This window comes from Nomascus leucogenys, chromosome 25 (genome assembly GCF_006542625.1).
Source record: "Nomascus leucogenys isolate Asia chromosome 25, Asia_NLE_v1, whole genome shotgun sequence".
Lineage (NCBI taxonomy): Eukaryota > Metazoa > Chordata > Mammalia > Primates > Hylobatidae > Nomascus > Nomascus leucogenys.
In genome coordinates, this window is record NC_044405.1 from 11,144,192 (window position 1) to 11,166,469 (window position 22,278).

Genomic DNA, 22,278 nt, shown 5'->3' on the forward strand with positions numbered 1-22,278 from the left:
AAGTGTCTGTTTTGATGTCTGACATCTTTCATATTTTTCTACTATCCACTAATGAAGTTTTAGGGCCATCGTTTTGTTTTCTGGTAACTTACTCTTAAGGAGAAGCAATTAGAACACAGAATGGCCAACAACCATGGCTTCCGCTGAGTATGTGGCTCTTACTGGCATCCATTTTGGAAGGGGTATTTCTTCATTTTGTCTTGATAGTCTACAAGATTCGAGTTGACTGTTGCCATCTATCTAAAATCTATAGTTAATGTCACAGGTAAATGAATTGTGTTTGGCTGAGATTGTCACTTGGGGAAAATCAAAGACTACAGAATCCTAAAATGGCTTCTTCATGTCTGATGAGAAGTACCTGGTGAGATATTCAGGTTTTCCTGTGCCACTGGCTACCATTACACGATTGAACATGTGAAGGACAATTTTTTTTGAAATTTTTGAGAATTTATTTTACTTTGAGAAGTTAATTTAATTACTTCATCTCTTTCTAATATCACTGAAAAATTTTAATCTAGTTATTTGTGCAATGGAATGCCCTGGAAGTTTTCCTGAACTTAGTAATGCATGTAACTTATATGAAAATAACTTTATCCTCAATTCTGAATCATCAGTAGTCACTCTTATACTTAAGTTGTTGAAGAACCAGAAAAGGGAGAGGGCATAAAACTTTTGTGCATAAATATACATGGTTTATTCAAATTAGTTCATTCACCATAAACATTTACTCATTAACACTGTCTCTGTTAAGATGGAAATTTGTAGTATACTCTCTGAATAATATCTTTACAACCCTAAAGGTTGAAAATGGCTATGAAGCCATTACAGTGTGTCTGGTGGTCTTATGTTTGGAGCTACTTTCTCATAATGCCTTGTACTGATTTGAGGGCAGGGAGAGAGGAAAGGGGACTGTGGGGCAGACTAAGCAGATGGACATCTTGGCTTCCCTGCTTTCTAAAACATTGTGACCTCGAGCAACTTATTTAACTACTCTCAATTGTCATATCTGTTGATATGGTTTGGCTGTGTCCCCACCCAAATCTCATCTGGAATTGTAGCTCCTATAATTCCCACGTGTTGTCAGAGGGAACTGATGGGAGATAAGTGAATCATGAGGGCAGTTTCCCCCATACTGTTTTCATGGTAGTGAATAAGTGTCACGCAATCTGATGGTTTTATAAGGGGTTTCCCCTTTTGCTTGGCTCTCATTCTCTCTTGACTGCTGCCATGTAAGATGTGCCTTTTGCCTTCCACCATAATTGTGAGGCCTCCCCAGCCACATGGAACTGTGAGTCCATTAAACCTCTTTCCTTTATAAATTACCCAGTCTTGGCCAGGCGCAGTGGCTCATGCCTATAATCCCTGCACTTTGGGAGGCCTAAGTAGGTGGATCACCTGAAGTCAGGAGTTCAAGACCAGCCTGGCCAACATCATGAAACCCCATCTCTACTAAAAAATACAAACATTAGCCAGGTGTGGTGGCAGGTGCCTGTGATCCCAGCTACTCGGGAGGCTGGGGCATGAGAATCACTTGAACCTGGGAGGTGGAGGTTGCAGTGAGCTGAGATCGTGCTACTACACTCTACCCTCAGTGACAGAGCGAGACTCTGCCTCAAAAAAATAAAATAAAATAAAAAATAAAAAATAAATAAATTACCCAGTCTCAGCAGTGTGAGAACAGACTAATATATCTGTCAAATGAGGATTTTAGCACAGTGGAGTCATATCTTACTTAGGAGTTAGGTTCTTAAGGGGAGAATTTATTCATAGTGAAAATTATCCTTAAATTCCTAAGATGATCATAAACTGACCAGGACATCAGCCACCAGTAACTCTAAAGTCAAGTGCATCTTTTCTTTCTCCTTGCATTTTGCTGTGGCTTCCCTTTCTCTGAAAATAGGATACCGATGTCTCATTAAGAGGAAGGGCCAGATTGTCTGGTTCGAGAGACTATAAAGACATGTGTCTGCTTCGCTTTTTCTTTCTCCCCTACTCTCTAAATCTAGTATGGCTAGACGATAATGAGATAGATGACCACAATATCTAGCTCCAAATTAGTTCCCACCTCATTGGGTTACTTTCTATTAATATACATATTTATCCATAATAAATACTGGGTGGCATTATTTTATTTGTCAATGCTAACCCTGTGCAACTTTTTTTATTTGTTAGTATATGTGCTAATCTGTTCTCCCATTGCTATAAATAAATAAATTGTAATTTATAAAGAAAAGAGGTTGAATTGGCTCACGGTTCTGCAGGCTGTATAGGAAGCACAGTGGCTTCTGCTTCTGGGGAGGCCTCAGGAAGCTTCCAATCATGGAGGAAGGCAGAGGGGGCACAGGCGTCTCACATGGTGTGAGCCAGAGCAAGAGAGAAAGCGGGGAGGTGCTGCACACTTTTTGGCCAGGCACAGTGGCTCACGCCTGTAATCCTAGCACTTTGAGAAGCTGAGGTGGGCAGATCACTCGAGACCAGCAGTTTGAGACCACCCTGGCCAACATGGCGAAACCCCATCTCCACTATTTGTACAAAAATTCGCAGGACATGGTGGCTCATGCCTGTAGTCCAGCTACTCGGGAGACTGAGGCACGAAAACCAGTTGAGCCCGGGAAGCGGAGGTTGCAGTGAGCCAAGATGGCGCCATTGCACTCCAGCCTTGGTGACAGAGGGAAGCTCTGTCTCAGAAAAAGAAAGAGAGAGGGGAGAGAGAGAGAGAGAGAGAGAGAGGAAGGAGGGGAAGGAAGGAAGGAGGGAAGGAAGGAAGGAAGGGAGGGAGGGAGGGAGGAAGGAGGGAAGGAAGGGAGGGAGGGAGGGAGGAAGGAAGGAAGGAAGAAAGGAAGGAGGGAGGGAGGGAGGGAAGGAGGGGAGGAAGGGAGGAAGGGAGGAAGGGCTACACACTTTTAAACAACCAGATCTCAGGAGAGCTCGCTCACTATCATGACAACAGTACCAAGGGGATTGTGTTAAGCCATTCGTGAGAAACTGCTCCCATGATCCCATCACCCCCCACCAGCCTGACTTCCAGCATTAGGAATTACAAATGAACATGAGATTTGGGTGGGACACAGATCTAAACCATATCAGTATAATAATTGTCTTTCAGTAACTATCAAAACCACATGGCCATAAATTTTTATTTTTATGAAACTTATAATTGAGATCCATACTTTTTATAACTTGCTTTTATACGTGATACTGTGGTACTATACATTTAAAACAAACAAAAAACTTCCGGCCAGGCACAGTGGCTCATGACTGTAAGCCTACCACTTTGAGAGGCCGAGGTGGGCAGATCACTTGAGATCAGGAGTTTGAGACCAGCCTGGCCAACATGGTGAAACCCCGTCTCTACTAAAAATACAAAAATTAGCCAGGTGTGGTGGCACATGCCTGTAATCCCAGTTACTTGGGAGGCTGAGGCAGGAGAATCACTTGAACCCAGGAGGTAGAGGTTGCAGTAAGCCAAGATCACGCCACTGCACTCCAGCCTGGGTGACACGGAGAGACTCTGTCTCAAAAAAAAAAAAAAAAGAAAAAAGAAAAAGAAAAAAAAAACCCAACTTATGTAACACTTCTCCAGTTTTTCCTAGTCATGTTTTCAATTAAAAGTGTTAATTTAAATGACACCTTTAGAGTAATTTTAAAATTGTAGTAATGTAAAGTAAATATTCTTCATCAAACCAGACTATCTTAGATCAGTAATAGAGAATACAAAAACTTTTGTTCTTAAAGTTGAGAGGAAAAGAAACACAAAAGGTTTCATTTGACTGGGAATTATTTGACTTGGAGTTGTTAGCAGTTATGAAAATAATCATATCTTCACCTTATTTTATGAACTTCTGCCAGTGCTTTTGGAACATGTTCATAACTATTAAAGATGTTCTGAGGCTAACTTTAAGACAATCGTTGACCTCAACCAGCAGGCCTACATGACCATTCTCTTTTGTTTATTTTCCTATTTAATTTATTCTGGAAAAGTGAAGAAAAAATAAAAATCACTTCAAGAAAGCAGCCAACAGGGGCTATACCTAACATCTGCTAGTGATATGTTGATATAAAATCCAACATTTTGTTTTTATAAAAAGAGTTATTAGGTACAAGTTTTTTAAAAAGGAACTCTAAGACTAGAAAGGCTAAAACAAGGTAGAAATCTTATGATAAATTTTTTTAATTTAAAGATTCAGAGCTTTCTATTCAAATAAGTTCCACATAAGCGACCATACATTTTAAATATTTTTACTTAATTTGTTGGTAAACCCTGAAGTACATAGAATTAGAGGAAGAAAGGTAGCTAGAAGGAGAAGATACTTAAAATCACAAAAATAGGTACAATGTATGTTTGGATGACGGCTACACTAAAAGCACAGACTTCACCACTACACGATATACCCATGTAACAAAATTGTACTTGTGCCCCTTAAATTTATACACACAAAAAGAAAAAAAAATGGAAACAAATATTCAGCTACTAAGAAATACTACTGATAATTAATTTATTAAAGCTAATTCCCTTTATAATTTTTTGCCCACATAATTTTGCCAATTCAACTAATCCTCTTTTTTAACATCTGTGATACATCGTTTTTCTGTTCAAATATTAATATACACATAAAAAATGTACAAGGGAATTAACAAAATTCCTGAAGCTAACAGCTGTTATTTTTCACAGAACTTTTATAGTAATTTTTGACAATTTAAGAAATGTTTCTTAAAGGAAATTTTAACAAGTAGAAAACTGGAATTGAGAAAGAGAAAATGATTTTCTTTCTCAGTGATTCCCGAAACCCAGTTCCTAAATCTTATAATCTCAGATTGTACTGAAGTTTGCCTGAAATGAAGGAAGGCCAGAACCTACTGAAGAAAATAAACATTCTCAGTAGGCAGTGTGGTGTTTGAAAAGTTCAAAGGTATGATGATACGGAGGGAACAAAGATTATCTTTTCCTATTTTGCCCCGAGGTTTTCCTCGACTGATTTCCAGGGAATTTGAGTGTTCATTGTTTTGTCTAAAAAGTGTACTAAAATACTTCAGAAATCACAAGAATTGTCAATCATAAGTAGAGTTTCTCCGAGGGCATTAATTCACACATTGCTAAAGGAGACAAAGAGACCTTTTCAACGTATACTTTGAAAGTTTCACAGAACAATGGTTTGGCATTGGAATCACTGGCAAAAATGTTCAGAGATTTTGTCATCAAAAGTAGGAGTAGGCCGGGCGCGGTGGCTCACGCCTATAATCCCAGCACTTTGGGTGGCAGAGGCAGGCTGATCACTTGAGGTCAGGAGTTTGAGAACAGCCATGGTGAAACCCCGACTCTACTAAAAATACAAAAATTAGCCTGGTGTGGTGACGCATGCCTGTAATCCCAGCTACTCAGGAGGCTGAGGCATGAGAATCACTTGAACTCAGGAGGTGGAGGTTGCAGTGAGCTGAGATTGCACCACTGCACTCCAGCCTGGGCAATAGAGCAAGACTCAGTCTCAAAAATTAAAAAAATAAAAAATAAATAAAAGTAGGAGTAAAGCAACAAGAGTATTTAAGATCCTGTCTTCCATACCTCACTGAAGAGGATTCTGGCTTGGTCTCCTGTCTCTCCTTCTTCTGCTCTCTGAAGATTCAGACTCTATCTTTGGAGTCTATAAAATAATGTGGGAAGCAGAAGAGAAGCTAGGAAATAAAGGAATGCAGGAGAAGAAAGTGATATGGGGGAAGAGAAAAGAAAGAACAGCTGCTATGTGATCAAAGTGTATGGAAAAGGATATTTAAAAAGATTGCATGGACCCCTTTCATGGTTCTTGAAATATACAAGCAAAAGAGTTCTTTTGAAATTACTCCCTGGTGGACCTGACACCTCTCTAAGATTGAGCCACATGGGTCACTGCTTTCTACAGACATATTTACAGCTGTCAATAGAAAGGATCAGTTCAGTCCTGTACTCTTCACATAGACACCACATTTGCCAGTTTCCTTATTGAATATGTTTGCCATTTAGAGCTATCGAAACTGCATATCACTGGTTTTCCTGTTATACTAGAAATTTAGTAATTTGTGTCCCATAGACCTTTGCAAATTAAAAAATATATATATTTTGAGTCACTGTGTTGCCCAGGCTGGAGTGCAGTGGTGCGATCATAGCTCACTACAGCTTCAAACTCTTGCGCTCAAGTGATCCTCCTGCCTCAGCCTCCCAAGTAGCTGGGACTATAGGCAGGTGCTACCACACCCAGATAATTTTTAAAAATTTTTTGTAGAGATGGGGGATGTTACTATGTTGCCCAGGCTGGTCTTAAACTCCTGGCCTCAAGTGATCCTCCTTCTTTGGCCTCTCAAAGTAGTTTTGCAAATTTTAACTTCACAATTAGATTTGCTGTCCAGGCTTTTAAGGGGAAAAAAAAATTCTCCAGAATAGCATGTGCTCCTTAGGAGTGATAAAATCTAGCACAATGGAAGACTAATTTACATGTTGATATATAGAGATGAATAAATCAAAGAAGAGTTGTCATGTCATATGAAAGATTTCTCTCTCCTTTCCAGGAGTATAATCAATTCTCTTTCACAGTTATACAATTCTGATTTTATACGAACTTTTCAAAATCCTAGAATTCATGGTTCTTTGCCATTCTTTATAGTCTATTGGTTTATTCCTGTTCCTGGTTGTTCAAACTGGTCTAACTCTAAGTCTAGAGCAGTGGTTCTCAACCAGGAGTGAGTTCTTTACACCCATCTCTCAGGGTACATTTGCTAATGTTCAGGGACATTTTTAGTTGTCATCACTTGGGGGCGTGGTGATACCAGCATCTAGTGGGTAGAAGCCAGGGATGTTGCAAAACATCCTACAGTGCACAGGACAGCCCCCTACAACAAAGAATGATTGGGTGCCAGATATCAATAGTGTCAAGATGAAGAAACCCTCACCTAGACCTCCTCTCTGGGATTACCTTGGTGTCCTACTTTCCTAGTTCAGCCTCTTAGCTTCCACCTTCCTGTTGTGCTTCAGAGCCAGTCTTTTGCCTTCATTCTAACCACCAATTTCTCAAACTCTCCTGTCTTCATTAGACCAATGAACCTTTCCACCTGGCATCTTTGTTAATCTGCAATCCTTGCTAGTGTTCAGCTTGGGGGACAACAGGTGTGGGCCTAGTATAGCACAGTAATTAACTATGTGGGCTTTAGGTACTGACTGAGTGCAAAGCCAACCTCCACCACTTACTTCTTGTATGATCATGGCCAAACTTCTTACTCTCTTTGTGCCTCAGTTTTCCCACCCTCAAAAATGTGAGTACAAATGGTACCCTGCCACAGAGAATTGTAAGAGTCAAATGAGTTAATACTTGTAAAGTGCCAAGTGCTTAATAAATGTTAGCTATTATTATCCTTTCTCAAGAGTCCATCAAGGTCCTTGTCCTCTAAGTTACTTCCTTCTCTGTACTCCAAGTTTGGAAAGCAGGTGTAATTTGCTCATGATGGTTTCTCTTAAATGTTTGCCTAAATTGTGAATGTTTTCCATTAATCTAATGGCTAGGACTTTTGATGTGGAAAGGCAGAAAAGACCCTATTTTTCTCTCTCAGGTTTGGCTGTCCATATCCCTTCCCTGACCACTTTGTGGCATAAAGGTGAGAGATGGGAAAGAGATGGAAGGAAAAATACTTCAGAACATTTTCATGGAGGACTCACAATTCTTAGTCTATAGATGGAAGCTGATGAATGAAGGGATGAGATAATGGATGCATCATGGGCAGCACCTAAGTTTCTGGTGTGAGTGGCCACATGGAATGTGATGTTTTACACAGAGATGGGATTTGTAGAAATAAGATGAAGTTTGGGGGCAAGCTGATGAGTTTTGCCTATGAGTTTGTGGTAATTGTGGGAAATGGAAATACAGATGTCCAGCAGAAAGCTGGGCTTACAAATTTAATTTCAAGAGACAGATTGGAGCTGGAGATGTGGAGTTATGACTTTTTAGCAAATAAATGCTAGTTGGGTCAATGAGAGTATAAAATATTCTTTAAAAAGGAGGTAGTTTAGTCAGAAAAGCAGCTTCTGGATGGATGGATGGTTGAATGGATGGATCGATGGATGGATGGATGGATGGATGGATGGATGAATGGTTGGAGGGATGGATGGATGGATGACAATGGATGGATGGATGGATGGATGGGCAGAACAAGGAGGAAGAAGAACTCACAAAGCAGACAGAATGAAGCACTAGGATCAGAACAGAAGGATGAAGACTAGGAGAGAATCAAGTTACAGAATACAAAGGAGTCAACAGAGTCACATGTCATAGAGAGGTCAGGTAAGATATAGACTGAAAAGTGTCCATTAGATATGCCAACAGATAGATCATTTTTGTCTTGGTGAAAACAGGGTCAGTAGACCACAGGAAGACAGAGAACAGATGGTAGCATGAGTGGAGAAATAGCATTTCAAGTAAATTATAGAAATATATAGTCAAGAAATAACCTTCTTTAGATTTTCATTATAGGCTTAATTCAGTCTTACCTTATATCATGTATAATTTTTTGGGTGAATAACAAAGGACAGCAGTTGGATTGTTTTGCCTAAATTGTCTACTTGAGATGACCAATGTATTAGTCTGTTCTCACTCTGCTAATAAAGACATACCCCAGACTGGGTAATTTATAAAGGAAAGAGGTTTAATTGACTCACAGTTCAGCGTGGCTGGGGAGGCCTCAGGAAACTTACAATCATGGCAGAAGGGGAAGCAAATACATCCTTTTTCACATGGCAGCAGCAAGAAGTGCAGAGTGAAGGCGGGGAAAAGCCCCTTGTAAAACCATCAGATCTCGTGAGAACTCACTCACTATCATGAGAACAGCATGGTTCAATTACCTCCCACCAGGTTCCTCCCACAACACATGGGGATTATGGAAACTACAGTTCAAGATGAGATTTGAGTGGGGACACAGCCAAACCATATCAACCAACAATAATGCTTTGCATTATTCCGAGTTTGAAACAATGAATACCAATCCAATATTGTATACTTACAATACTTTCCCCCAAAGAATTGCTTGCCTGGCTGGGCACAGTGGCTCACGCCTGTAATCCCAGCACTTTGGGAGGCTAAGGTGGGCGGATCATGAGGTCAGGAGATCCAGACTATCCTGGCCAACATGGTGAAACCCTGTCTCCACTAAAAATACAAAAAATTAGCCAGGCGTGGTGGCGGGTGCCTGTAGTCCCAGCTACTCTGAAGGCTGAGGCAGGAGAATGGCGTGAACCCGGGAGGTGGAGCTTGCAGTGAGCCGAGATTGTGCCACTGCACTCCAGCCTGGGCGACAGAGCGAGACTCCGTCTCAAAAAAAAAACAAAAACAACAACAACAACAAAAAAGAATTGCTTGCCTTCAGGAACTCTTCCTTAGTATCAGTTTGATCCGACCTCATTTACTGGACTTTTCTCATTAGTATACAATAAGGAATGGGCTCATTTATTCAACAAACATTTATTGTGTCTTGCTTTATGCCAGGCACTGTTCTGAGTGTTTGGGTTAATTTCAGAGGCTATAACAGGCTACAGACTTGCGCTTGTAGCATTTATATTTTAGAGATGTATAGGGAAGTATTTAAATTATTTTTAAACGTGGTCATTACACTGGAGTATAGAATGAAATCCATAAAGAAAGTGATATAGATCAAAGACGGAATTAGAAAGTTTTATTGATACTTTCTGATACTTTCTTCTTTAGTACTAATAATGCCTACCACACCAGGTTATTTTGAATATTGAATTTTACAGCATAAAAGCAAGTATGTGAAGGTGAAATGGGAGAGTTCCCTGATCCCCCTCGCAGGACGTGTGACAGGGGTGTGGCTCACCTGTTCTGTCGCCACCCCTGCTTGAATCCCTGAGGGGAGGGGCAGCATGCAGACAGACAGGTGCAGGAGCCCATGTGGGTGTGTGTTACAATGTGCCCTTTTAGCCTTGCCATCCACAGATGGCCTGAGTGTTAACCAGCTAAACGGACCCTCTGCCTTTTCACATGGGCCGAGGGCCAATGTGACAGCTTTCTGTATCCTGAGCTCTTGCCCAGCATCCCAGAAAAATCGGGTCACACACGGGGTTGAAGGATGAATGCAGGGTTTTATTGAGTGGTGGAGGTAGCTTTCAGCAGGATGGATGGGGAGCTGGAAGAAGGGATGGAGTGGGAAGATGGTCTTTTCCTGGAGTTTGGCCATCCAGAGGCCAAACATTTCTCTGACCACCCCCAGCCGAACTCCTCTTGGTGTTCAGACGTCTCTCCTCATCTGTCTTTCTTTGCCTTGTTGTTCCGCCATTTGTCTGCTTGTCTCCTCATCTCCTCGCCTGCTCATCTGCTTCTAGAACCTGGGGTTTGGGGTTTATATAGGTACAGGACAGGGGCATGGTGGGACAAAAGGCAACTTTTTGGGCATGAAAACAGGAATGCCTGTCCCCTTTCAGGGTGACGGGTCTCCAGGCCTGAGGGTGGGGCCTTTGCCAGGGAGCTGCCTTCTTCTACCCAGTACTTCCCTGTCTCCTATCTGTATCAAAGGTGCCTTTTTAAATGAAAATTTCTGTGTTAGTTTAAGGGAGTGATAATAAGCAACAGCAGCATCATGTAACTATTAGCTCACAGCAGCGGTAGCCACCATAGTCAGTTACTTCAGTCTATAGACGAGTTCTCAAAAATCATTGAAATGTTTTGGGGAAAAAAATAAAGATGTTCTGCCTGAATTTTTCATCATAATTTCATATGCAGCTTATATACATTTATTTTATATATATACAAATTTCATCAAAAGTATGTAAAATGACTCATTTCTATATGACATAGGTATTGTCAAGGATAAATTCATACAGCTATTTATACTTTTAAATAAGCACTAAAAAGAATTAGCTTTTATTTGTGGGGCAATACCGTGAGTGACACTAGACTGCATATTAAGCTGAATTAAGGATGTAAGTTATTTTTCAATGATCGGGCTGGCAAGAGTGTGTTGTCTGGGGTGGGGTCCAAATAGATGCATGGAATCTACTTTGGAAAATGCTTAAAGGCCAAAGCTACAATCTAGAAAATAAACATGTATAGTTTCGTTTGCTTTTTCCTACTTTGATACTTTAAAACTATGTGTTATGAATTGGGTAAACTTGTCACCAAACTTTAGGACAGTTTTCTTGACTATTGCATCCCATTCAGACATTTGAAAATGAATTTTTGTATAATTTTAATTATCCTATCTGTTTTAATCTTGCAGATCATAAGGCCTATGGGTTTTCTGCCCCAAAAGACCAACAAGTAGTCACAGCAGTAGAGTACCAAGGTACAGTATCTTACTGATTTTCACAGGCTGTATTGTTTAAATAACTCACGAGAGTGACTCGTGTGATGTTATTTTCTATTTGTTGGGATTCTCTGCCTTACCTTCTACTAATTCCTCTGCCTGAAATGCTGCTTTATGCTGACTCCACCTCAAGAACATTTACTCCACCTCCTCAGTGGAAATTTTCGACATTCAGTAAAAGACTGGATGTGCAAAGAAGGTCTCCTATAACTTAAATTATCTGCAACAAAGCAAATCTAATTTGTGAAACTGGGAGATGGAGAGCTTGGAAAGTTTCTAGCCAGCTAGATATGATACATAGAAATGAACACTTCAAACCCCACTCTGTGTATTTAAGATGATATTAATATAGCTTACTTTGGGGTACCATGTTCTTATCTATTTTAGCTTCTTAAAAATGTTTATAAGGAGGAGTTAATTTAAGAGCATAAAGTTTCTGTTTTGCAAGATAAAATAGTTCTGGAGATTGTTATATGCACAACAGTATACTTAATACTACTGAACTATACAGTTAAAAATGGTCAAGATGGTGAATTTTATGTTTATTTTGCCACAGTTAAAAAATTATCAAAAGAAACTAGTAACCTACATATGGGCTTTTTAATAAGCTTTCGTTGTTGTTGTTGTTGTTGTTTTGTTTTGCTTTATTTGGTTTGAGACAGGATCTCTGTCTGTCACCCATGCTGGAGTGCAGTGTGGCATGATCTCGGCTCACCGCAACCTCTACCTCCGGGGTCAAGTGATCCTTCTACCTCAGCCACCCAAGTAGCTGGGATTACAGGCACAGGCCACCATGTCTGGCTAATTTTTTGTATTTTTTTGTAGAAACAGGGTTTCGCCACATTGCCCGAGCTGGTCTTGTACTCCTGGGCTCAAGCAGTCTGCCCACCTTGGCCTCCCAAACTACTGGGATTACAAGCATGAACCACCACACCTGCCCTATAAGTTTATTTCAAATATTGATCACCTACTACTTTTCCAAAGGATCCTTTATCTTTTATACAATTAATAATATTGGGCAATCAGAAGAATTACTATTTCTTAAATTTAATACTTGTTTAGGCCAGAGCTTATGAACATTTAAGAAACAGGTCCTACATGTCTGATCTGTCATCATCAGGTATGTCTTAGGTTCCTGGAGCTGGAGAAAGATAGGTTTGAAGGAAAGAGACAAAGATTGAAGTAAAGGCCTGGAGTGGGGGGAATTAAATGAGTTAATATTTACATAGTGCTTTCAATAGTGCCTAACACATAATACAAATTATATGTGCTTGTTAAGTAAAAACATGCTGTAGTAAGAATCAGTCCTGGCTGGGAGTGGGGGCTCATGCCTGTAATCTCAAACTCCTAAGGCCAGGAGTTTGAGATAAGCCTGGAAAACATGAAGACCCTGTTTCTATAAAAAAAACAAACAAATTAGCCAGACATGTGGTGCACACCTGTTGTCCCAGCTACTCAGGAGGCTGAAGCAGGTGGATGGATCACTTGAGCGCAGGAGTTTGTGGCTGCAGTGAGCCATGATCATGCCAGTGCACTCCAGCCTGGGCAACAAAGTGAGAGAATGTCTCAAAAAATAAAATAAAATAAAATGGCCAGGCACGGTGGCTCGCACCTGTAATCTCAAAACTTTGGGAGGCTGAGGCAGGTGTATTACCTGAGGTCAGGAGTTCAAGACCAGCCTGGCCAACATGGTGAAACCCTGTCTCTACTAAAAAAATTAGCCAGGCCTAGTGGTGGGCACCTGTAATCCCAGTTACTTGGGAAGCTGAGGCAGGAGATAGCTTGAACCTAGGAGGTGGAGGTTGCAGTGAGCCAAGATTACACTACTGCACTCCAGGCCTGGGTGACAGACTGAGACTCTGTCTCAGGAAAAAAAAAAAAAAATAAGCTCATCATTAAAAAAAATGAGTAACTTAATAACAAATTACTTAAAAATTATTAGGTTAACTAGGTTCTCTTAAGTTCTAACATTTTATATGCTTAAGCTATAGAACACTCTGGTATGAGTTAGTTTTAAATGGAGAGAGGTGGGAAGAGGAAATTAATGATTGAGGGAATTTGGGACTATGGAACACCTCCAGGATGGATAAACAGGGCTGGGTGAGGTGCCAGAACGGAAGCTGGAAAGGCCACAAGGGTGAGCACAGAGTGAGAGAGGGGAAAATGGACCAGGATGTCCCTGAGGGACAAAGGAAGTGAAGTTCAGTTCCACTTCTCACTTTCTCGGAGGTTCTTAATGCTGGGTCCAACTGGGTACAGTGGATTTATATCCTCTCCCATCATATCTGAGTTAGGACATCAACATTATATTCTTTAACCTTACATTATTTTTTTAAAAATGTATCAAGGTGAATTTCACATAACCTGAAATTTGTAGTTTTTAAGTGAACAATTTAGTGGCATTTGATACATTCACAGTTTTGTGCAACCACCACCTCTACCTAGTTCCAAAATATTTTCATCACTCCATAACAAAACCCTGTACCCATTTGCATTACTTTTTAATGCATGTTTTATTTTTAATATAGAAACTCCTTCCATAAAGTATTGCAATCAAATGTTAATCTCACTCCAGAATAAGTGTTTTCTATTTTCTTGTTTCATCTCACCTCTTTTTAATTAAGAATTTCATTTTAATTCTATTGTATATGTGTCCCCATCATTCCAGCTTTGGCTCTTCATAAGGCATAAATACATTTCTGTTTCTTCTACATTTTAGTCTTAGGACTAAATGCAGTAACTTAATTTTGCTGTAAGTCTATAATATTTTATGATTTGTATATATGTGTATGTGTGTTTCACCCTATTTGTTCATTTGTTATGCCTCGTTTCTCTGAGATCAAGAAATTATGAATTAATTCCTTCTTTCCAGCGCCGCCGCGCTGTATCACTTCCCATGATAGTGCCAAGAGCAGAAGGAGACTGAAATCAGGGCAGCTCTGCCAGGCTTGTAAATTACATGAGCAGCCCTCTGCAAGGGGAGTCTAAACCTGAAAGCTATAAATTAGAGTTTAATAGCAAGCATTTCTTCACAGAAGTAATTTCTGCTAAGTCAGAGCTATTTTGGTAGTATCAATTCTCTTTTTGTGTTATGTAAGATTTTGATGATTTTTAACTTGAGCCCTGAGAATGAAATCAAAGGATAATTAGCAGTACAGAATCCAGGAAAGTTAAAATTCATAATGATTCTATCTATGTGATTCCTAAATGTGATTATTTTGCCACATGTTGTTGCTAATGCTTTTTATAAACAAAGAATTCTCTTTTCTTGATCCAAATGAAATAGGTATTTTGGCAATGAAATAATCACCTTAATAGAAAAGACTTGGCATATTTTCCTGTTTTTAATATGCCTTAGGTTGAGAAAATATGATTTATATCTATATTTTTTGCTATCTCCTACAGAGATAACCTTTTATTTCAAATTGGAGTGATTTATAGGTAAATTTGTGATGGTATAAAGTATATATTTCTACGTCAATGCAAGCTTGCAACTATAACTAAGAGAAATTCCTCAAGGGTGAAAACAATAGTGACCATTTACAGAGCACGTACTGCATGTAAGGTGGTGCCATGTGCATCACGCATGTAAATATAGTGTCTCATTTAGTCTTAGTGACAACTTTGTAAGATGAGTACTGTTCTTTTTATCATTTTACAGACGTGGATATAATGTTCAAAAAAAGTAATTCTCCCAATATCACATACGGAGTACATGGTAGAAGTCTAACTCCGAAGCCCCTGCTATAATCTACCATGTTATGGAGCAATAACCCTAAAGCCTGATACAGAAAATTATGCTGGCATAAGTGTTGAATTTTGGCTGAAGAGAGAGAAGAGAGTTCATGAGAGTTAGGTTGTAAGTTCATTTACTTCCTTATCCTCAGGTATTGACCCCATGATTCCAGTATTTTTATTCTCTGCATTTGTTTCCTATGGCTGCCATTAAAAAATACTACAAACCAGGTGACTTAAAACAATAGAAATTTACTCTCTCATGGTTCTGGAGGCTAGGAGTTCAAAATCAAGGCATTAGTACCCAAGGGCCCAGGCACTGGCGCTCTCCTTGCTTGGTATCTTCTTTCTCAAAGAACCATATAATGAATTCTCTCCCTCTTTTAAACCTTTGGTCAAATATCACCTTCTAAATGAGGTGAACTCTGGCTACCGTCTTTCAAAAATTGTAGCTCTGTCCCTAGCACTCTCAAACCTCCTGTACTCTGCTCTGCTCTCTTTCGTCTTCATAATCCTCATCATCTGCTAACGTACTAGGTAATTCACTTTATTAAGTTTCTTGTTTATCTGACTTCCCCTGCTAAATTGTAAGATCCCAAAGGGCAAGGATCTTTGTTTCATTCACTGATATAGCTCAAGAACAATGCATGGCAGACAGTAAGTACTCCACATATTTTGGATGAATTGGATAAACCGTTTCTCCACATTTTACACGGCTAGCGAGGGAGAGGCTGGAGTGAAGTCACTGGACTTAGGAAAATTGTGCTATATTTTCTAGTATAAGTTTCATAGAGGTTTTTTCACAGTGCAATAAGGACAGAAATTAGGAAGAATTCACCAGCAGGGGTGTGTGTATGTGTGTGTGTGTGTGTGCACGCACACGCACACGCACATGCGTGAGTATCTAAATATGTAAAACAATGCAATTATTTAAGTGTAAAATTATTTTTAAGACACAAGACATGAGGAATAGGCTAAAAATGAGTGTGGGTGTGTGTTTAATTGTTGGAAACTCACAAAATACCGGAAGGAAACGTATCTACAACTCAAGACTCCGGAAGGTCACCACCCATTCTCCTTAATCAAGAGAACAGAACTGTGTTTCCTCAGCCAGGTCCCTTAGCACACATTTGTCTTTGTAGCATAATTGTAAACATGTCTGTAAAATGATGTCTCTTTGTAATGTAAAACCTGCTTTAAAAACTTTAGACATCCTGGAAAACAACTTTTGGCTCTTTTCTTCCTTGCCTTTCTTTTCTCTGCCCTACTTTCTATTTTCCATTACCTTTTATTCCATTTTTGTATGTCCAGCAATATGTGTGGAATGAAAAAAATTAGAAACTAAATATTCTGCATTCTTTTTTAACATTCATTTGCTTAACATTAAAATCAAAGGTATGAAAAGGATTTTAAAATAATTTCTGGTCAAAGATACTGTGCTTTTTTAGGTCAAACCATATGCCTTGTGGGAAAAAAGTACTGCAGAAACATGGAGTTGACATTCTAGAGAGCCTGGTTAAAAAAATACTTTTAAAAATATTTATAACTGGAGGTTTCCATTTGGCAACTCGAAGCAGTTCCCAGACTGGCACTGGGTTTTTTTTTTCTCTCAGACATCTCGTTTGGACAGTGAAAAGAAGGGGGTTCCTTTGGAGGCTCCAAGTATTAATGACACAATTGCAGTGAATTTCTTTTAATAAAAGAACTTAGCTACATTGAGGCAGTTACACTTGATGCTAAGATTTAATACTTTAATAATTATCTGGACTGAGGCAAGGTTATATAGGCCGTTGTTTGGGGGTAAAAATCAATGATTTATTAGGAGACCATATTGGATATGTATTAATGTATTTGTAGAGAAGATTGACAAAGAAGGGATCTGAGTGAGAATATAGCATGTTGTGGAAACTTTTCTGGGTTTCCCAGCATGTCCCGGGCTGGATTAAGTGCCTTTCTTGGGTACTAAGCATGAATCACCATATGCATAGCTGGTATTCAGCAACACTGGGCTGAAATGCCCAGTTATTATCGTAGTTGCCTCTTCTACCAGATGGTAGACTCCTTCAAGACTGACACTGGGAATAAGAAGATACATAATTAATCATAGCTGCCATTTGTTAAGTCCTTACTATGTCCAAGCCTGTGTGCTTTGCATATCTTATTGCATTTGAAGACTCACAACAACTCTGTGAAATACTAGCTCATTTACAGATGAAAACTCAAACTTGATAACCAGGGGAATAAGCATAGTGTCATACAGTTATTATGTGGAAGAGCTAGAAGGCTTCCAATTCATCTCTGGGTTGAGCCAACATGGGACCTGTTGATGTAATTTATGAATGAATGAATGAATAAAACTATAAAGGAGTAATTTAGAGATGTTTAAAACTTTGTTACCTAGTTAAGTAAAATATAAATTCATGGGGACAATTAGCAAACAAGTATTTTTATTGTTGTTCCTAGAGGCTATTTTAGCCTGCAAAACCCCAAAGAAGACTGTTTCCTCCAGATTAGAGTGGAAGAAACTGGGTCGGAGTGTCTCCTTTGTCTACTATCAACAGACTCTTCAAGGTAAGAAGCTGTAGGCTTGAAGAGGTGTGAGCAAGAGAATGCCAAGTACAACCAGGATCCTTTAATTGGCAAATGAGATCAGGACATGACTGATTACTGAAAATGTGTTTTTGTAAGTGTGAGATGAAAGCAACCATGTCTGAGACATAAAACACAATAACCACAAAAGCAGAGAACAGTGGGAGGTGAAGCCCACTGAATCCCTAGATTCTTCTTTCTCAACTCAGGCATAAAGGATGCAAAATGCAATTGCTTTTATTGGCTCAGTAGATTAAACTCCCTCCCTCCCTCCCTCCCTCCCTTCCTTCCCTCCTCTCTTCTTTCTTTCTTCTTTCTTTTTTTCTTTCTTTCTTCTTTCTTTTTTTTTCTTCCTTCCTTCCTTCCTTCCTTCCTTCCTTCCTTCCTTCCTTCCTTCCTTCCTTCCTCTCTTCTTTCTTTCTTCTTTCTTTCTTTCTTTTTCTTTTTCTTTCCCTCCCTTCCTTCCTTCCTCTCTTCTTTCTTTCTCTTTCTTTCTTTCTTTCCTTCTTTTCTTTTTCTTTCCCTCCCTCCCTCCCTTCCTTCCTTCCTTCCTTTCCTTCCTTTCCTTTCCTTTCTTCTTTTTCTTCCTTTCTTTCCTTTCTGTCTTTTTTCAAGGTCTTGTTCTCTTGCCCAGTCTGGAGCACAGTGCTACGATCATGGCTCACTGCAGCCTCCACCTCCAGGGCTCAAGTTATCCTCCCATCTCAGTCCCCAAGTAGGTGGGACTACAGGTGCACACCAGTATGCTCAGCTAATTTAATTTTATTTATTTATTTATTTTTGTAGAGATGAGGTGAGGTCTCCCTATGTTGCCCAGGCTGGTCTTGAACTCCTGGGCTCAACCCATCCTCCTGCCTCAGTCTCCAAAAGTACTGGAATTACAGGTGTGAGCCACTTGCCTGGCTATAGATAAACTCCTGAGAGAAAAGAATTAAAAAATGGTGTGGTTTGGAAATGGAAGGTTGCTTCTCAGTCATAATGCTGTCACCCTATTTCCTTAACTCCATTTGAAAGGTAGGCCACCACTGAGAAGCTCAGGGAGTTAAGACTTATGGGTGGGTTATGACAGCAACCATTATCAAGTGCTTTATTTTCTTTTTTTTCTTTTGTTATACATTTCTTTCTACTACCTACTCTTGCCATTGAATATGTGATGAACTTATAATTTAAAATATTGATAATGATGGATGAACTGTTATAATGTCCATTTGCTTCAAAATAAACCAGTGGTTAATGATGCAGATGAAACAAGATAAACCATGCATTGATTACTATTATAGCTGGTCAATGATACATTGAGGTACAATCCACTCTACTTTCTAATGTTGTGTATGCTTGAATCTTTCCATTATAAATATTTCTAAAGCTGGAAATACAATTTTACAAGTGTAATAAACATGTTATTATTTTAAAAAACTATGTATTTCTTTAATGTTAAAGAATTAAGTGAAAATGTTTGAAGTTTATAGAAAATTTAAAATATCCCCTCGAGTTCTTATCTGTCAAGATAAGACTACTAGCTGTAAGGTGTTAACAGCACAGCTGTCTTCACTTGAATTTTCTGTAGTTGCCATTTCTGGCATGTGCAGAAATGCAAAACTATTATTTTATGCAAAACTATTTATTTGAGCCACTATACCTGCCTAATTTTTACATTTTTTTAAAGAGATGAGATCTGGCCATGTTCCAAGGCTGGCCTCAAACTTCTGTCCTCAAGCGATCTTCCCACCTCAGCCTTCCAATTGGCTGGGACTACAGGTGCAAGCCACCACACTAGGTGCAAAACATTATTTTAATTCTGAATATGTTACTATCAAAAAATAAAATAATGTTTTTAACCATCTTTTCTTGTGCCGCAGTGTTACGTGGGCCACCACACATAAAGTTACTGTTCCAGTCAATTAAACCAGACTCCCTGGTTTTCTGAAGACATGAATATTTTTATAAGGGAACTAGAAAGGGAATGAGGCAAGCATTTGAGCTGAATTCTTTAAAATATAACATGGGGCTGGGCACGGTGGCTCATGTCTGTAATCCCAGCACTTTGGGAGGCCAATGCATGAGGATCACTTGAGGCCAGGAGTTCAAGACCAGCCTGGCCAACATGGTGAAATCCCATCTCTACTAAAAATACAAAAATTAGCCAGAGTGGTGGTGCACATCTGTAATCCCAGATGCTCGGGAGGCTGAGGCATGAGAATGGCTTGCAGTGAGCCAAGATCACACCACTGCACTCCAGCCTGGGCAACAGAGCAAGACTCTGTCTCAAAAAAAATAATTTATATACATAATATAGAAGGGCCTCAGTGGCCAGGCCTGCTGGCAGCTTCTCCTCACAGGGCCCATGCTGGAGCTGACAGCCTGCCAGGGAGCTGGGCACCTGGAGACGGGGTGGGAGCACTGGGGTCAGCCAGAGATCAAACACGTCAGTGAAGGCCCAGAGTAGCTCAGAAGATAAAATAACAGTCCACTTTATAAACCAACAGTGAAACATTAACAAACAAAGGACAAGTTGATGACTCTCTGCTAGATGTTGTGGTTGAAAATAATGTAGATATTGATGGGTTTGTTGCATGGCAGGGAACCTTGGCTTGCTCTGTCACCTCATTTTTGAAAAGCACATATTTGAGAAGTTAGACACAATTACTGACAAGGAGATTGACATGCTTGATCTGGCATATGGACTGACGGACAGGTCAGAGTTGTATTGCCAAATCTGTTTGACAAAATCTATGGGCCATATGACTGTCTGAGTACCTGATGGAGTGGCCAGTGCCAGACAATCCACTGATATGGGCAAGAACACCTAAGCAGAATAAATAGCAATGATTTCACTAAATTTTACCTATTTTATAATTATTTCTTAATATAATTAAATAAAAACATACATGAATGAACTTATTATTATGACCAACTTTACTATTTTAATTCACCTTGCATAACTACTGAATTTGTAGTTCTGAAAATATGCAATTTTTATATTTGTTAAATTAGAAAAAGGTCAGTTAAATATTAGAAAATAATTAATATGACAATACCTTACAAATTTTGCCTTACGTTTGTTTAGCAACTTTTAGCAAAATGTTTTCACGTGGCCTTATGTCTGCTTACCTAGAAAGTAAATTTTTTATAAAAATATTATTATCCCTGTTTTATGTGAGTGAAGGCAAAGACCTAAAATGGCTTGTTAAGGGCCACCGAACTAATTAGAAAATATGTACACACCTGCACCTTGTTACTATGAGGTATATGTTAGACTGAAACTGGAGAGATTATGACTATCTTACAGCAGCAATTAGATCTGACTGCATATGGACAAAAACATTTAATTGCTTAGTGAACTGCTTAACTGACAGTTATTAACCTTATACATAAAGATTTCAAAATTTTCATTCAGTGAGAAGTATAAGGTTGAATATAGGCATTACAACACTGCCAAAAAAGTTAGCTAGTAGAATAAACTAAAATTAGATGTCAAAATGAAATAAAATATGAGAATATAAAACTAAATATGCTTTTTTGAATTTTTTTTTTTTTTTTGGAGACTGAGTCTCGCTCTGTCGCCCAGGCTGGAGTGCAGTGACACAATCTCGGCTCACTGCATCCTCCGCCTCCTGGGTTCAAGCAATTCTCCTGCCTCAGCCTCCCGAGTAGCTGGGATTACAGGTGCCCGCCACCACACTCAGCTAATTTTTTGTATTTTTAGTAGAGACGGGGTTTCACCATGTTGGCCAGGCTGGTCTTGAACTCCTGACTTAGTGATCCACCCGCCTCTGCCTCCTAAAGTGCTGGGATTACAGGCATGAGCCATCACGCCTGGCCTTTTGAACATTTTAAAAACTGTCCTTTCCAAAATAAAAATTTTAAATAACAGCATCCATATACAACTTTTAGGCTTTAAACTTGAGTTTATTAAAAGGGAAATAAATGCTTTGGTTACTAAATGAACTGACTAGAGGAAGGTATTACACAGAAAGCTACTTGGATTATTACTAACATCAATGTCTTCTTTTTCTAAAAGGTGATTTTAAAAATCGAGCTGAGATGATAGATTTCAATATCCGGATCAAAAATGTGACAAGAAGTGATGCGGGGAAATATCGTTGTGAAGTTAGTGCCCCATCTGAGCAAGGCCAAAACCTGGAAGAGGATACAGTCACTCTGGAAGTATTAGGTGATGTGCATGTATATGTGTGACTATGTCTCCCACCCTTCTCCACCACCCAGCCCTGGGGGCATCCAAGCATTGGTCCATGAACATGCCAGCAGCAACTGGGAGCCTCAACCAGTCAAGTTACAGAGACCATAAGCATCACCTTCCTGGCAAGCTCTTGGCCATTTCTCCCCCTCTCCTCATTGGCTGCTGAAATTTTAGTAATGCGTTATCACAAAGTATCTCTTTGTTAAAGATGGAGGCAATTCCTAATGATCCTACAATGTACATAGGAGTATCTTTCCTGAGAGTTTATTTTTCAATAGTTTTCAGCATATACACAATTTCTCCAACCATTTAAAGTAGTATCACATGAGATGGTAGGGAAGCAATAACACACAAAAAAGTAGACCGAAGGTAGGATTAGAAGTCATTTGGTAAATAAAGGAAATTGACATTGATTATATACC

General features: G+C 39.4%; 1 protein-coding gene across 2 annotated transcripts in view; it reads left to right on the forward strand.

Moving 5' to 3' along the window:
• Positions 1-22,278, forward strand: part of JAM2 (junctional adhesion molecule 2) — a 77,126-nt gene that overhangs the window by 33,264 nt on the left and 21,584 nt on the right. For both annotated transcript variants that reach the window (XM_003263800.4, XM_003263798.4), the window contains exons 2-4: positions 11,245-11,310; positions 17,530-17,637; positions 21,677-21,829. In XM_003263800.4, the coding sequence (XP_003263848.1) occupies positions 11,245-11,310; positions 17,530-17,637; positions 21,677-21,829 (327 nt within the window). The remainder of the gene's footprint in view (positions 1-11,244; positions 11,311-17,529; positions 17,638-21,676; positions 21,830-22,278) is intronic.